The sequence below is a fragment of the Uranotaenia lowii genome, chromosome 2 (assembly GCF_029784155.1).
Source record: "Uranotaenia lowii strain MFRU-FL chromosome 2, ASM2978415v1, whole genome shotgun sequence".
NCBI lineage: Eukaryota > Metazoa > Arthropoda > Insecta > Diptera > Culicidae > Uranotaenia > Uranotaenia lowii.
The window spans coordinates 379368832-379386380 of NC_073692.1; the positions used below are offsets into that span (position 1 = coordinate 379368832).

The following is a 17549-nucleotide window of genomic DNA, read 5'->3' on the forward strand; positions in this document are numbered from 1 at the left end:
CATGACGGAGTTAAATTTTATACGCATCCATATCATACAAGTTTTATAAGTCTTGTTTTTATTTGTTTTTTTTTTTTTCAGTTTCACCTCGTGAAATTTTTTTATTGGTTGTCCTTTGTTTTTCTCAATTTGATTTAGTTTATTTTTTTTTGCAATTATTTTCTCAACTGTTTTCATTTTGAAAGATTTGACCATTTTCAGCATTTTAAAGATCAGCGGAAGTTACCATCTTGGATTTCAAGTTGGTGTCAGGTAGGAAAATTTGGCTTTACCTAGTATAGCCTTTTGACCCAATTGAGGGACTCTCATGCGATTTTCAGTGATTAACAGAATTTCAAAGTTTAGAGGAAGCCGTCATCCTGGTTTTCAAGATAGCGTCAAATATTGGAATTCGTCTACTTCTTGTAAAACCTTTTAGCAAATATATTTAACTAACTTACTTACTTAAAGAATATCTTCTTTCAATATGGCGTCTGACAACAAAATTCGACTTCAACACATGGTTTCTTTCTTTGTTTTATTTGAAAACGTTTCTTCCAATAACATATTTTTACATCATGCTCAAGCTCTGCTTGGTGCAAAATCTTTGATTTTTTAAAATAATTTTGTTGTCCAGTAGCTCATATGGTTAGAAAAAGGTAACTATATGCATCAATCGAGACATATTGAAAATTCACTTTATTTGAGGACAACAATTTAAAATTACATTACATTTCATTAAATAAGGGATTTTCAATAAAAAAAACCTCTATTTCTTGTGATATATTTTTCCTTATTGTAATCACATTAAAGGGTGATACTGTCAAAATTAGGTCAATATCAACTTGACGTGTTTCTTTCAATTTTGCATTTAAAAATCCGGAACACCCCTCATTTTGAAAGAGTGTGTGTGTGTGTAGAATGTTGCTCCTATTTTGATTTTGGAATTTACTCTTCAGTTGTCAAAATGCCGTCCAAGGAAGAAGAGCAGCGTATCATAATTATGCTCGCGCATCGCGAAAATCCGAGCTACTCGCACGCAAATCTGTCAAAATCACTAAAAGTTGCCAAATCAACCATTACAAATGTAATTAAAGTGTTTGGGGAACGTTTGTCGACAGCCAGGAAGTCTGGATCGGGGGAAAATCGAAAACCGGAAGCCGCTGAGACGACAAAGAAAGTTGACGGTCGTTTCAAGCGAAACCCTAACCTCTCTCTCCGAGATGCCGCAAATAAGCTGGGTGTATTGTCTACAACCGTGCATCGAGCCAAAAAACGAGCCGGACTATCTACTTACAAGAAGGTAGTGACTCCAAATCGCGATGATAAACAAAATACGACGGCCAAAGCGCGATCCCGGAGGCTGTACACGACGATGCTGACGAAGTTTGACTGCGTGGTAATGGACGACGAAACCTACGTCAAAGCAGACTACAAGCAGCTTCTGGGACAGGAGTTCTAAACAGCAAAAGGAAGGGGAAAGGTAGCACATGAAACTGTCAAAGTTCGCGAAGAAATATCTGGTTTGGCAAGCCATCTGTACCTGTGGCTTGATAAGCAGCATTTTCATAGCAACCAAGAAAGTTACGTGAAAGAGTGTTTGAATAAATGTCTGCTGCTTTTCTTGAAGAAACACGGTTGTTCCGTACTGTTCTGGCCGGATTTGGCATCTTGTGATTATGGTAAAAAGCCCATGGAGTGGTACGCCGCCAACAACGTGCAGGTGTTTCCCAAGGATAAGAACCCTCTCAACACGCCAGAGCTTCGCCCAATTGAGAAATACTGGGAACCTAAAGAAGACCAAAAAACTGCTAAGGACGGGCAGCAGTTCAAGGCAAACTGGCTTTCTGCGGCGAAGAAGGTGGACAAGGTGGCTGTACAAAATCTGATGGCAAGGGTTAAGCGTAAGGCCCGGCAATTCGGATTTGAAAAAGCGGAAGCCTAACTGAATATTTTTCCTGAAATTTTTACTAATTAAACTTGAAAAAGAAATTTAATTTGATTTTTTAAATAAACGATTTCACCGATATACACGCGTTTCCCTTGACCAAAAATCTGACCGTGTCACCCTTTATTGAATAAGGTTTTTTAAATAAAAAACCCTCTATTAATTGTGACATATATTCCTTATTGTAATCACATTATAATGGTATTTTTTTCATCATCATGACTGCAACGGTTGCATTGAAAAAAGTTAGAAAGAAAAATCAGCACCTGAACCCAATCCTTCAATCCGATTTATGTGTTACATAATGGATTTAGCCCTAATCCTTCGTCCGTGTATGGAATGTCAATCAATAATCCGCCTTGCATTCACCCGACCACCCCCATCTGTCGTCATTCAGTCACTCAATCCATCTTCGTTACCGATTGTGGATTGTTTTTTGTGTGTGTGCAAGTGCCCAAGATGCATCGAATGTACCTACAAATCAGATTTTCCAATTGAAGGGTGTGAAGAGTTTGAAGTTTACTAGAATTTTTTCATTCCGATTTTTACAATCCGATTATGATTTTTTGTTTACAGTTTCCCTTTGACGTATGAAAGGATTATTCGAATTGGTGGATGGCAATCAACCCGATAGTAGTTTTTCCCTCATACAGAAAAAATGGGTTTTCAGGATCACTTCACCCGATTCAGGTTAATCGAAGGGAAAAAATCCAATTCGTAGCAACATTAAAGCAGCTGTCCAGTATGTGTAGCAAGGCCAATAATGCTGCTATATGGCAAGATAATCTTGGAATAATTTCCTCTGACAAATAAGGCCTTCCAATCAGAGCTGCAAACACCTGAGACGCATTCGAATGCTCACTTCTAGAGGAGAAACCCCATTCAGAACGTGCGGGGGTGACTTTGTGGGTGGAAGGTGGCAATTGGAAATCCTTTTCCCCATTCGACAGAAATACAAACACGCTCGTTGACCGGCAAGTCCAATTGCATCGGACCGAGCTCGACGGGAAAGATATCGGAATTAATTAGCCAGCTGATGTAATCATACACAGCCAATTCCGAATTGATATTTAATGAGTTTATCGATTGCGGATGGTGCAATTTCCGTGGCGGAAATTCCGTATCCTTGGGAGGTCCTTCGCTGGCTCGTATGTTTGTATGTTGGATTTCTACTATGCAGTAATTGATGATCTTGATTTTTTTCCATTTACTTTATTCGGAGATTGGCAGATTATCTGATTTAGCTTTAAACCTAAAAAATGTTTAATTGAAGCTTTCTATCGTTTCAAACTGAAAAATTTTCTACTTTAAAAATTGTCATTAAAATGAAGACGGTATTTCCTTCTTGTTTTGGGAGTCTTGGATTTCAAAGTAGTTAAAATTTTAAATCAATTTCAAACATGTTCCGCATCAACCGGAGTCGTTTTATCGTTGACGTTCCACACAGAAAAAAACTGTCAAAAAATCCACCAAAGGGACCACACCAAACAAGGTGACTTCAACTGGAAAATGTTCCATCCACCAGGTGTCATGAATAATTTGTCACACGATTAGTTTGCTGAGGCACATCGTCGACAGTCGTGTTTTTCAGTTCATTTTTCACGTGTTCCCTATCCTTTTTTTCCTTGATGTCTCCCTCTCACAATCTCTTCCCATTCATTCAGCCTCGGTGAAACGTCAACGTCACCTTTTTTTCATTACAGTTTGTGGAATTTTTGATGTTATGACGTCTATTGTCAGACATTTTGCTGTCACTGTTGTTGTTAATTCCGTTAGCCAACATTTGATGAAATTTTCCGTCACCAAGAAGCAAAGTACGGCCTTTTGACTGGGAAAGTTTTTTGGTTTTCCAATTTTCAAGGCGCGCCGAAAAATTGTGCTAAATGATGTGCGGATGATTAATGAATGATTGTTGCTGCCGCAGAAACTTGCTGACGCCTGCCGCCTAATTGGAAAGCGCGTGAAATGGATTTTTCATGCCCGTGTTGCAGCATGTTAGAGAAGGATGATTTCGTTCTGAAGCTGATAAAGAGAAAACTTCCTGTCAGAAAAGTGGATTGGATAAAAGTTGAAGTGATTCAATGTCAAAAGTTTGGAGAATCGGTTTAAAAGCCAGAACTGTTAAAATGTTAATTATTAAATTGTTTTTGTTGGTTTTTACAACTCCATTTAAAAGTATGTTTATTTCTTTTTACTTTTCATATTTATCTAAATATATTTAAAGTGAAAGTTCATTTTTCATTAAAAATCAATTTCAAATTTCGCTTTTGATGGTGAAGAACTTTCTATTGCGTGACTGATAAAATCATGTTTAAATTATCTATAAAGAGCCAATAGTATTCTTTTCGTAAAGTTTTCAAGACAAGACTAAAAGTACCTTGTCCGTCACAAGGTTTCATAAGACCTGCATCTAGAGAACGAATTCCATATTTTGCGACTATCAATCTGGCATCATATTTAAGTTCACGAGTGTCTTAAAACTCTTCTTTCTTTGTAAAAGTAATAAACAAAAAGTGTTTCTTAATGCACAGACAGCCGTTTGGCAAAACAACAAAGCTTATTATTGCATTTTGTGGATACCATGCCCACTGTTGTTTGCTGATGCGTTAGAAAAAAAAATCAAGGAATCGCGAAGATAAAAAAAAAACAGGATTTTTCAGGACACAAGTAGATTGGCAGCTCTGCTAAGATTGCATAAATGAAGGCAAAATAACTTTGCTGTAGACGCCATTATTTATGGAACAAAAGAGATCAACTTCTTAGCTTGTGTTCGATAATGAACAAGTCGTGCTAACGGTCGCAAGTCTCTCGAACTCGCACGTCTCACTGCTACACCGTCGCACACAGGGGAAAACAATGTAAAAAGGTGATCAAAATTGTTTACGCCAAAACGGAGCGTTTTAGACCCATAGTGTCTTCGAGACATTTTACCTACACTCAAAGCATTTTAAAATGAGCTTTTGATAAAAATGATTAAATCACCTAGCAGTGAGATAGAAAAATTATTTTTTGTAATTTTCATTTTAGAGCAGTTATGTCTTCGGCAAGTTTTTAGATTGTAAAAAATGTAGCAATTTTGTTGAAGACGTCAACATTTTAGAAGCTAACCCAAAACAGTTAGAAGGGTTCAAAATAAAAAAAATATTTTTTCTTCAAAATTTTCAATTTTTTAACGATATCTTTTCAGGCCAAGCTTATTCAAGCAAAATATGTTTGAAAGAGTTTTGAGTCACTTAAAATCAAACAGTTTTGTGGAACACACTTTAAAAAAATATTCAGACTGAAACGAGTTAGATTGGAAATACTAAGAAAAAATAGCTGTTTTCGAACACCTGTATCTTTCTAGTTCGGTTGAGTTCGGTTTATTTTTTGGTTGCATCAGAATCAGGCAGGTTTCACCGTTATAAAAACATGGAGTTTTAAGCGTTAAGTTGTTTATTTTGTGGCGTTTTAAATCTAGCGAGGTGGAATCCAGTGGTGCCCAAGAAACGTTGGCGATTTTCGGAGTACCTTTGCTCGGATTTTTGAAAAGTTTTGGACGGTTTCCGCAAAAATATTCGAATAATAAGGATAAGTAGCGCATGTCTGTGGTTGTTGTGTGTGGTTTATAGGATTTTTTTGAGATTTTGTGGCCTTTAAATAAAATTGAAATTTTACCAGTATTTTGGGTAGTTGATAATCTTTATTGTGCTCATTTCCTTGAGGTTCAATTTTGGACTTAAAGTTGTTGATTCCACGTTAGCTGTCAAGTCGCGAATCCCTGTCAAGGTCGGGTTTTTGTGAAACATTGAGCGATTTGAGTCAGTATCGGTATTCTGAATTCGGTCAGAAGATTGTGTTTGGATTCTAGTGAATAATATAATCGTAAGTTTTGGTCAGAATTGGTACATTGTGGTACAGCTTGAGTGAGTTATTTCACAGACAAATCGCATTCTGTGAATTTACGTACTTTTTCACTAGTGAAAGTGTAAACTCGCTTGAAAAATGGAAGAATACAATATTCTCAAGAAGCAAGAGCGTCAGTTGAGGACCTCTAGGAGGAGGCAAACTATCTGGTGACAGGCTGAAAAAGATGCCAAGGAGTCCGAGGGTGCAAAGAAACGGAGACTGCAGAGACTGGCTGCTGAGCGTGAAGCCAAATTTGACGAGGAAACGCTGGAAGTCGAAGAGCAGTACTGCATTGTGAAGGCAGCGCTTCTCGCGTTGCGTTCGAAGAAGTTGGAGCGTTTTAGTGCGTCTGGATCTGGAGAGAGAGCTGAAACAATGTCGCGCGTATAGCTGCCGGATATTAAGCTACCAGTTTGCAACGGAAAACTCCGGGACTGGATTCCGTTTCGGGATATGTTCGACAGCTTGATTCACAAAAACGAGCAGCTGTCAGTTATCGACAAATTCACCTATCTCCGGAAAGCAATAAGTGGTGAAGCACTCCAGGAGATCAGCTCGATCGAATTGTCTGCTGACAACTACCAGATAGCATGCGACATGTTGGGGAAGAGGTACGAGAACAAAAAGTTGATCGTGAAAGCGTATTTGGGCGCACTTTTTGGAATCGAACCTCTGAAAAAAGAAAGCGGCGAAGCATTGAATCATTCAGATGTTGGTTAAGATTGGCGAGGACACAGAAAAGTGGTCGACAGTACTGGCATACATGGTGTGCACTCGTTAAGATTCGCTCACACTTCGTCAATGGGAGAGTCATCACAACTCTAAGGACGTGCCGACATACCAGAAAGTGATGGATTTTCTGAGAGATCAAGCGTTGGTTCTACAATCGATTGTGCCGAACAGAATCGAAGACATCGAGGGTCGTCGCAATCGTACAACAGTACACACCACGGCTTTGCATCAATTGTTTAGGTTCTGGCCATTTTATCGATCGTTGTAGCAGAGGACCATGTCGTGAGTGCAACAGAAAGCACCATCCGATGTTGCATACCTAACAGTTTTTCGAGTCAGAGCTCCGTTTCACAAAACCAGTCGACAGTCAACAGTCCATCGTTTCGGAACAGTAATCGCCCTGTACCTTCTGGACAAGGTCGTGAACAAAGTTCGATTAGACAGAATCAACAAAGTCCTCAAGCACAACAGAGTTCCTCTAATTCCTACCCCATAATACAAACACACATTCGCGACACTCAACCACACACTCCACAGACAATTCTTTTACCTTTAACGCGGCACCAATGCCGGAATGCGCTAAATTTCTTTCACTTCAAGTTTTGATGTCAACCACTGTAGTGCGAATTGTAGATCGTTTCGGTAATCATACGTTTGCGAGAACATTGTTGGATTCGTGTTCTTAGTTTTGCTATGTGACAAAAAGTTTTGCGAGAAGGTTAAATCTTCGGAGAACTCACAACGTTATGAGAATCCAAGGTATTGGAAATGAGTCAGTTGGATCGCCTAGTTTTATGATTACAAACAAGGTTTATTCTACGAAAAACTTTTCAGATGAGACCGAAATTTTGACAATTGCATAGGAGCTAAAGAAATTCACTTTCATTACTTTTTCGATTGTAGTTTCTATAAATTCAACCAATTTCTCCTTAATTTTGAAATATATAAATCCTGACCAATGATTATATTTTAAAGTAATTTTTGTTGAAATTTTAACACAAATAAATGAGATATTTCAACTTATACAAAAAGAAAATACTGTACATATTTTTAGAATTGTTGTCATACTTTTCCAACCCCACAGCGGTAACTTTTTAACCTTACTGCCAATATTTTTTTAGATCGTAAAACTCATTGATCAAAGATTTCTGAGGCTACCAAATTGATCATTTTTCGAAAAATAGGTCAATTTTTAGTTTTCTCATATTTTTAAACTTTTCTTAGCTGTTGCTTTTGACAACTGCTTGTCAAACCATTTGCATTAGTATGGTTTGTTAGCTTACCATATTTAAAAAGATTCTGCGAAAAAAGAAAAAAAAATTATGATAGTAAAAAAATTGATTTTATGGCGATTTCAGTAGACCCCGTCTTAAGGTGGGTTTGCAACTAGAGCGTTAAATATTTTTTTTTTTTGAATAAGTTTCAGAAAATCAGTGTATTCATCAATACACATCTATGTTCAAATTGCTAAAACACCCAACTTTATTGAACATTATAGAGACAAAAAGAATTTATACCAATTCAATGCCCTCAATTATTACTTTAAGAGTATTTTTTTATTATTTGATTCACTTATTTAAGTTATCAGCTTTTCAATGATGTAAAAACGATTGCATTAGTTTATTTGTCTATATTCAATCACTATTGAGTTAGTTTTTTTTTTTTTTTTTTTTCGCCACGAACAGTCTTCGGGCGCGGACGCGTTTGCATTTTGCTCCGCAATTAATTTTGTATATATATTTTTATTTTCTTACGAACTGACAACGTCGCGAGTTCTTGACCGTTCAAAGTAGTGTATCGCGTCGAACAATTATTTTACAAACATGCCGTGCGGTGTTATTTCGTGCAGCATTAACGACGACCGCTTTCTCTGGAAGTGCGAATTCTGCAATAAAAAATACCATGCTGCCTGTGTCGGAGTTCAAAGACAACGGAGCATTTTATCTCTGCATTTATGGTACCAATGTGTGCTGACTGCCAACCAACTTTACGGAAGGAAGTGGACGTAAGAAAGTTGCTTTATCAACAGGAGCAACTAGTGGATGCAATCCATTCACAAACGGACACTAACCATCGCATCGCTGCTGATCTAAAAAAATTCTGCTTAGTCTCAGAATTATTCGACAGCATCGAGCACTTGCTCAACGATGTAAAAGAAACGTTGGCAAATGTAAATAAAAACAATTCAAACATGTGCAGCGCGGTCGGAAAGCACATGAAGGCGTATGACTCACAGTTGAATATGACAATGACACACATCAACGAGTCAAACTCAACTACGTCAGCCAACATAATTAAACACTTGGACGAACGGCTAAATTGCCTTAGGAACGACCTTGCAACACCAATGAAGGAAGCGGAGCAGAAAATTCCCCAAGGGACGGACAGCAGCGAACTTCTTCATATACTTGAGGAGGTCAAATTAGTGTCAGAAGCTATTTCCAACTTCCAGATGCAAACTCAAGAAGTCATAATACCTCATCAGACACTGGAAAAAGAATTAGCTGAAGTCAGCCAAAAAAGCGCTCTTCCTAAAAATGACCATACATCCCCTGGATGGAGATTTTTGGGCAACAAATGGCACTGGAAGCTGGACTGGACACAATTTGATGCTAAACAACGCTCTCGTAGACTTCAAGAAAAAGCTGCTGAAAAATCTCGTCGAAAGAAACGTAACCAAAAACGACAAAATTATGCCGATGACAAACAAAATTACTACAACAACAACAAAAGCAACAACAACTACAGCAAGAACAACAACAATACCAACAGCAACTACAACACGAACAACAAAAGCAACAACAATATCAAGCACAACGTTACTCACATCAATAACAGGAACAACAACAACAGCAACAGAAACAAAAACCATAGAAACAGCAGCAACCATCCACAACTACCACTAGACAAAAACTTGCTGGCTATGGCAAAAACGCAATTTTCTGGTCCACCATTATCCATCGAACATCCTATTGCGGGCCTTTCAACGACCACATCAAAAGCACGGTTCATCAGCTTCAAAAAAGGAGAGACAATCAATGCAGATCACTCTGACGTCATGAGGCATAAAGACCACGAATCCAAGGAATTGGACATTTCATTACCACAAATCAATGACGGCAGCCAATTCGAACTAGATCCTTTACGTCCTCCCATTGTCCGCCTCACTGAACAATCGGTGGAAGGAGACGGCCGTTTTTTGAAGGCAAGACTACGTGACCCAAAAATCATGAAAGTGGTCCGTATGTATCTTGCATTCCTAAAGGACCAGCCGGCAACTGTCTGTATTGAAGGAATGACGTCGACGAGCATCAAAATGATGCTAGCATCGGAGGGCCTACCTACTGCTCCTGACCACCTGCAGCGCATCTTTACAGAAGTACACCAGGAGTTCGGGGTGGGCGCGGCTGACGCTGTTGCTGATCTACAATCCTATCAGCGATTTTTGACCAGCGAGCGGACTCATCGTCTACAACAACTTCGCGAAAGCACCAATAAGTTCCACACTCTCCCTTCAAATTTTCGCAAGTAAGGACGCCTTCTACGGAAGTAGAATTAGATACAAACAATTTTGAAGCAGATGCACATTCAAAAATTTCTTCCGAAAAACAGAGTGCGACTGAAATTTTGATTTATTGTCAAAATTTCAATCGCATGAAAAGCTCAGCCAAAATGAAGGATATTTATAAAAATGTATTAAGCTCGTCCTTCTCAGTCATTCTAGCAACTGAGACTAGCTGGGATGAAAGCGTTCGCAGTGAAGAAATTTTTGGAAGTGCATATAACGTATTCAGAGACGACAGAAATTTTCAAATGTCTCAGAAGAAATCAGGTGGCGGAGTTCTTATAGCCATTTCTAATAGCTTTAATTCTGAAATAATTCCAACCCAAAAATTCAATGAATTTGAGCAGGTTTGGGTGAAGGCACACATAGCAGGTTAAACACACGTGTTTGCCTCAGTGTATTTTCCACCAGACCATGCTCATAAAAATACTTATGAAAAATTCCTCATCACTGCAGAAGAGGTAATATCCCATCTATTTGCCGAGGTTAAAATTCATATCTATGGGGATTTCAATCAACGCCACGCTGATTTCATCGAGGACTCTGAAAATGAAAGCATATTACTCCCAGTCGTTGGGGACAATGAAACTTTGCAGTTCATTTTTGACAAAATTGCTAATTTGGGATTGAATCAAATTAATCACATAAAAAACCAGCAAAATTGCTATTTAGACCTTTTACTAACAAACATTTTTGAAGATTTTTGCGTAATTGAAGCGCAAAACCCTTTATGGAAAAACGAGGCGTTTCATACGGCGATTGAATATTCCATATTTATACATGAACATCAAAGACCCAACGACTGCGAATATGAAGAAGTCTTTGAATACCAATCTGCAAATTATGAAAACATTAAGAATAGATTAAACAGTGTCAATTGGCAAGAAATTTTTAGGAATGAAGGAAATGTGGAAACTGCTGTTGACGTCTTTTACAAAATTTTATTTGGAATTATCTCACAAGAAACACCATTGAAGAAAAGAAGACGTCACCGAAACTCTAAGTACCCGGTCTGGTTCAATAGACAAATCATGAACTTAAAGAATCGGAAACAAAAAGCACACAAATTTTACAAAAAACACAATACTAATGAAAATTTAGCATCGTATTTGAACTTATGCGATCAACTGAACTTGGTCATTAGCAATGCACTTGAAGAAAATAATGAGAAAACTGAACTTGAAATAAAGACTTGTCCAAAGAAATTTTTCAACTACGTGAAAACGAAGTTGAAATCTGGGAATTTTCCGTCAAGAATGCACCTTGACGAACATGTCGGTGATAACTCGGAGCAAATTTGCAATCTTTTTGCAAATTTCTTTCAAGAAATTTATACGACATTTAATGAAGAAGATCGTGATCGCGATTATTTTTCATTTTTCCCAGAATTCTCAAGGGACATAAGCATTAATCAAGTTCATGAGCAGGATATTCTGCAAGGACTAAAAAATCTAGACGCTTCGAAAGGTCCAGGACCAGACGGAATACCTCCTGTATTCATGAAAAGTTTGGCAATGGAACTGACAGCTCCATTGTTTTGGCTTTTCAATATGTCATTGGAATCAGGAAATTTTCCTAAAATTTGGAAAAGCTCATTTTTAGTGCCTATATTCAAATCTGGTCGAAAGTCTGACATTCGAAATTATCGCGGAATAGCCATTATCTCTTGCATTCCCAAGCTTTTTGAAGCAATTATAAACGAAAAATTATTTTCCCAAATTAAGAACCGAATAACTGACAGGCAACATGGCTTTTTCAAAGGCCGTTCAACCTCAACTAATTTGATTGAATTTATAGACTTTTCATTGAATGCAATGGACAATGGCAACCATGTGGAAGCTCTTTATACAGACTTTAGTAAGGCATTTGATCGCATAGACATACCAATGCTTCTTTTCAAATTACAAAAAATTGGAATAAAATCTAAACTCCTGAAATGGCTTGAATCATACCTGACGAATCGCCAACAAATAATAAATTTCAATGGAAAGAAATCGCTCCCTATTCAAGTCACTTCAGGAGTTCCGCAAGGATCTCATTTAGGACCTCTACTTTTCATACTTTATGTAAACGACATTTCCTTTATTCTCAAAAATCTCAAAATGCTCATTTATGCCGACGACATGAAGCTCTATTTGGAAATAAGAAATGAAGAAGACATCAGCATATTCCAGAATGAAATTCACATTTTCTACCTGTGGTGCAAAAAAAGCCTTCTGAAGCTCAATGTAAAAAAATGCAATTTAATATCATTTAGCAGAAAAAGAACAACACCAAACATCACAATTACACTAGGAGATCAGAATGTAGAAAAATGTGAACGAGTTAGGGATTTAGGAATTATCTTAGACTCTAAACTTACTTTCACAGACCATTACAATACTATCATCCATAGGGCAAATAACATTCTGGGCTTTATTAAGCGCTTTTGCTTTAATTTTCAAGACCCATACACAATAAAAACACTATATATTGCCTATGTAAGGTCTTTACTGGAATATTGCAGCGTTGTTTGGTCCCCTTATTCAATTTCACACGAAGAAAGAATAGAATCAGTACAAAAGCAATTTCTACTATATGCCCTTCGTAAATTAGGTTGGACATCATTCCCACTTCCATCATATAAAGCGCGCTGCATGCTCATTGACATACAAACACTAAAAGAACGCCGTGAATATGCAATGGTTTCATTTGTAAACGATATTGTTTCGCAGCGTATTGACTCAAAAGAAATTCTATCAAAATTAAACTTTTATGCACCTTCTCGGCAACTCCGAAATCGAAATTTATTTTTCATTAATCACTATCGCACAAACTACGCGAAAAACGGGCCAATAAATCGCATGATGGCCTCTTACAATCAACACTGCGAAACCATTGACTTTACAATGTCTCGGCAAAAACTCAAACAATATTTTAATCGAAGAAATCTAAACTCTTAAGGAGAAATTGTAAAGCAGACACTGCTTAAACCTATTCTTAAGGAAATGCACATGTATCAAACTAGTCTACATTACGGTTGACGAATAAATAAATAAATAAATAAATAAATAAATAAAAAAATAAATAAATTCTGTTGTTGTGATTTATCATTCATTTATTGACTTTTCTAGGTGAAAACGCCTCAGTTTGCAATTCATCTAATGAAAATTAATGTTTCGTGCGGTTACATCATCTGAAAGCTAATAACTTTGAAAAATGAATCCATTAATAAAAATGTATGAACTCAGCCAAACTTTTATAAGTTGATTGAAAATAGGCATTTTTCCCTTCTAGATTAATTTTTAAGATGTTTTTCAATAGAGTACGAAAGTTTTTGTTGCGTAGATAAATTGTCTCGAAGGCATCAAGTGTCTATCGTTTACCGTTTAGCCGCTATTAAGTTTGATCACTTTTTTCGGTACATGCAAAATAGCACAGGCGAATATGATTGGCTCACACATTCAAAGAGGATCCAATTGAATGATTTTTGAACGTTTGATCCTGTCACGACTTTGTGGAACGAATGAGTGTGAAACGAATGGTGAAACAAAAGAGAAGACATTCACAGTCAACAAGAAGCTCACTCTCTCCAAACGGAGATTATTTCATCGACTGCCGGAGAAGATGAAAGGGAGAGCTTTTTCTTTCACACTCAACCCGTTTTCTGTCAATGAAGGTGACTGTTTCGAGCACTGGTCAGAAATATCTTCATTTTCGGAAGATATGAGATTCCATGTTTTGCCCAAAGTAACAAATAATCTGCCCATTAGAAAAGTTTCGCTCAAACGGTACGAATTTCTCAGAATTTGGTAAACAGGAGATCGCGAGTTCGAAAGACTATCAGAATCCAGTAACTAAAGTAGCAGCAGATGAGGGTGTCGAATTCCGCTTCATTCCACCCAGATCACCTTATTTCGGAGGTTTGTCGGAAGCCCAGGTGAAATCCTTCAAAGCTCACTTCCGAAAAACGATTGGTTTGCGTACTCTAAGTGTCGATGAAATGGTTACCTAGTACAAATCGAAGCAGTTTTTAACTCGAGGCCACTCACCCCCCAAAGTAGCGATCCGAATGATTTAGAAGTATTCCCAGGGCATTTCTTGGTGCAACGCCCGCTTACAGCATTACCCGAACGTGACGTCAGTACAATCCCCATAGGCAGGCTCACCATGTGGCAGAAAGCACAGCAAGTGTCTCAGCAGTTTTGGAATACTTGGAGGAACCAGTACCTTTCGAACCTCCAGAACCGAACTCGTTGGATGGTCAAACGAAAAAATGTTGCTCCAGGAATGATGGTGCTTCTGAAAGAAGACAACATTCCTCCGTTGAAATGGCCTTTGGAGAGAATCGATGAAGTGTTCTTTGGTAGAGATGGAAATGTGCGAGTAGTCAATGTCTGCACGAAAGATGGAATGTTCAATCATGGCATTTCAAAGGTTTGTTTGTTACCTATTCGTGAGAATGAGGCAGAAGGGTCAGATGAAATTGTTGAGATTTCAGAATAAGAGTTGGAAATTAGTTGAAAAAGGCCAATGAGGGCCTGAATGGGTTTTGTGTCAGATATTATGAGTCAGAGAAATTAACAAAATTTGGATTGAAATTCTTCATTGAAATGATTGCTTGCGTCTGTTTGTCTTTGTCAGATATGTAAATGGATTCAATAATGCCTAACTTGAAAGAGTTAACCTTTGCTTGAATAAAAATCGATGAGAGAACCCCGTTGTGGATATGATATATTTAAATATAATGTAAAAACACGCTAACGTTTCTTACCTTTATTTTTATTTTCTTTCATCGTGGGTACCATGCATCGACAGCTACAATCCGAAGGGCCTTGGCAGAACAATCAACTTGGCCTGATCATCCAAGTTCAAAAAGGCCAACGTAAAGGGTGATACGGTCAAAATTTGGTCAAGGGAAAACGCGTGTAAATCGTTTATTGAAAAAATCAAATTAAATTTCTTTTTCAAGTTTAATTAGTATAAAATTCAGAAAAAATATTCAGTTAGGCTTCAGCTTTTCCAAATCCGAATTGCCGGGCTTCACGCTTAACCCCTGCCGTCAGATTTTGTACAGCCAAGGCAGCAGACGTTAATTCAAACACTCTTTCACGTTAATTTCTTGGTTGACAGTCCCGGAAGCTATGGAAATACTGCTTTTCAAGCCACAGGTACAGATGGCTTGAAGGTACAGATATTTCTTCGCGAAATTTAACAGTTTCATGTGCTTGAGAATATCTGCTACCTTTCCCCTTCCTTTTGCCGTTTAGAACTCCTGTCCCGGAAGCTGCTTGTAATCGGCTTTGACGTAGGTTTCGTCGTCCATTACCACGCAGTCAAACTTCGTCAGCATCGTCGTGTACAGTCTCCGGAATCGCGCTTTGGCCGTCGTATTTTGTTTATCATCGCGATTTGGAGTCACTACCTTCTTGTAAGTCGATAGTCCAGCTCGTTTTTTGGCTCGATGCACGGTTGTAGACGATACACCCAGCTTATTTGCGGCATCTCGGAGAGAGAGGTTAGGTTTTCGCTTGAAACTACCGGCAACTCTCTTTGTCGTCTCAGCGGCTTCCGGTTTTCGATTTCCCTCCGATCCAGACTTCCTGGGTGTCGACAAACGTTCCCCAAACACTTTAATTACATTTGTAATGGTTGATTTGGCAATTTTTAGCGATTTTACCAGCCTTGCGTGCGAGTAGTTCGGATTTTAGCAATGCGCGAGCAAAATTTTGATACGCTGCTCTTCTTCCTTGGACGGCATTTTGACAACTGAAAAGTGAATTCCAAAACCAAAATAGGAGCAACATTCTACACACACACACACACACACACACACACACACACACACACACACACACACACACACACACACACACACACACACACACACACACACACACACACACACACACACACACACACACACACACACACACACACACACACACACACACACACACACACACACACACACACACACACACACACACACACACACACACACACACACACACACACACACACACACACACACACACACACACACACACACACACACACACACACTCTTTCAAAATGAGGGGTGTTCAGGTTTTTTAAATGCAAAATTGAAAGAAACACGTCAAGTTGATATTGACCAAATTTTGACCATATCACCCTTTATTATGTAATGACTGAGAAAAAACCAAACTATTTTCGTTATACTGGGAAATTTAAGCATGATTCAAAAAATCCACTGTATAATTGACAATTTCCATTTTAACAGTTTGAAATTTGGCAAAAGGATGCAAAAATGTGTGGTCAAAAACAATGTAGTAATAAGATTACTAACGATTTACATCATTTTTGCTGTTCAGTTAAGATTACAATATTTGCCTTAAAATCTATCCAAAGTAGAATGATGCAATCTTAAGTTTTCTATTTTTTTTTTCAGAAATAAGTAGCTTTATCTTTTTTTTCTGGCCATTGCACCTGGCATTTGTGAATGATTTTCACGTTAAAAGAAAATCATCCGAAGGAATTTAAAAAAGATAAAAATTGCTGTCATCTGTATTATGAACTAACTGCATACCACTCAAACAATGAAATAATTCCGGAGGAAATCTTCTCCACCCACACCGACATTCCAGTAAAAGGACTTTATAATAACTTTCCGAGATACACTCAAAAGCACTTTCAAACCGAAGTGTTGCTGATGTTTTGCTTCAACTGCAGAGATAGTGTCCAGTCCATTCAGATGATGCCGCTTCATGATGTCCCATCGAGTGGCATTTCGTCAGCTCTGTCCAATTCCATGTCATGCCAGGCTTCGGAATTTACCGGATTTTCACTGGAACTTTTTTTTCTTAAGATGTACTACATTCAAAACTGGAACCGTCACCTTCAATGGGAGTGTGACTCGAAGCCAAATTCGACAAACTATATTCGGCTTCTAGCTTGGTGAGTGCAAACAGCTGTAGCTTCACTCCCCCGCAAGTGCCCGGTGTAAGTGAAGCTACCACCAAGTAACTAAGTGTGTTGTACCCAAACAGAAACTACAAGTGCATAGTCAGCTCTACTGTCTGACTGCACCCAGCAACTGCTTGAGGGAGTTTAGGAAAGGGGAGGAAGCCCAAAGCGGATTAAAATTTAAACTACTTTCGAGTGCTATCTTAGGATATGGAGCTTCTATTAGCTTTGCAAAATGCCTGCATTTGATAGGGGAAACAGTTGTGTGGGTTGATGAGAGTTTTGAAGTAAGGTAGTTTTAAATTCATTGCCTTGAGGCTGTTAAGATGTCATCATCTTTATTTTTAATCCGTTGTCTTGAATTTTTATTTTGGAATGTAAACATAATAGAAAACTGCTCATCCAATTTGATAAAATTTGTCTTTTAAACAGAGACTTATGCTAAAAAAAATTGAAAAAGGACCATGAGACGAAAAGTTCAGAATATCATTTAACCTGTTACCAATTTAT

The 17549-nt window shown here is 38.0% G+C and overlaps 1 protein-coding gene across 1 annotated transcript; it reads left to right on the forward strand.

Moving 5' to 3' along the window:
• Positions 1-14261: 14261 nt before the first annotated feature.
• On the forward strand, positions 14262-14597 carry LOC129743219 (uncharacterized). Its single transcript, XM_055735199.1, has one exon. The coding sequence runs from the start codon at positions 14262-14264 to the stop codon at positions 14595-14597; it is 336 nt and encodes a 111-aa protein (XP_055591174.1).
• Positions 14598-17549: the final 2952 nt, after the last annotated feature.

Coding starts and splice junctions, on each gene's coding strand:
- LOC129743219 (XM_055735199.1), top strand. CDS start 14,262: ATGTGGCAGAAAGCACAGCAAGTGTCTCAGCAGTTTTGGAATACTTGG.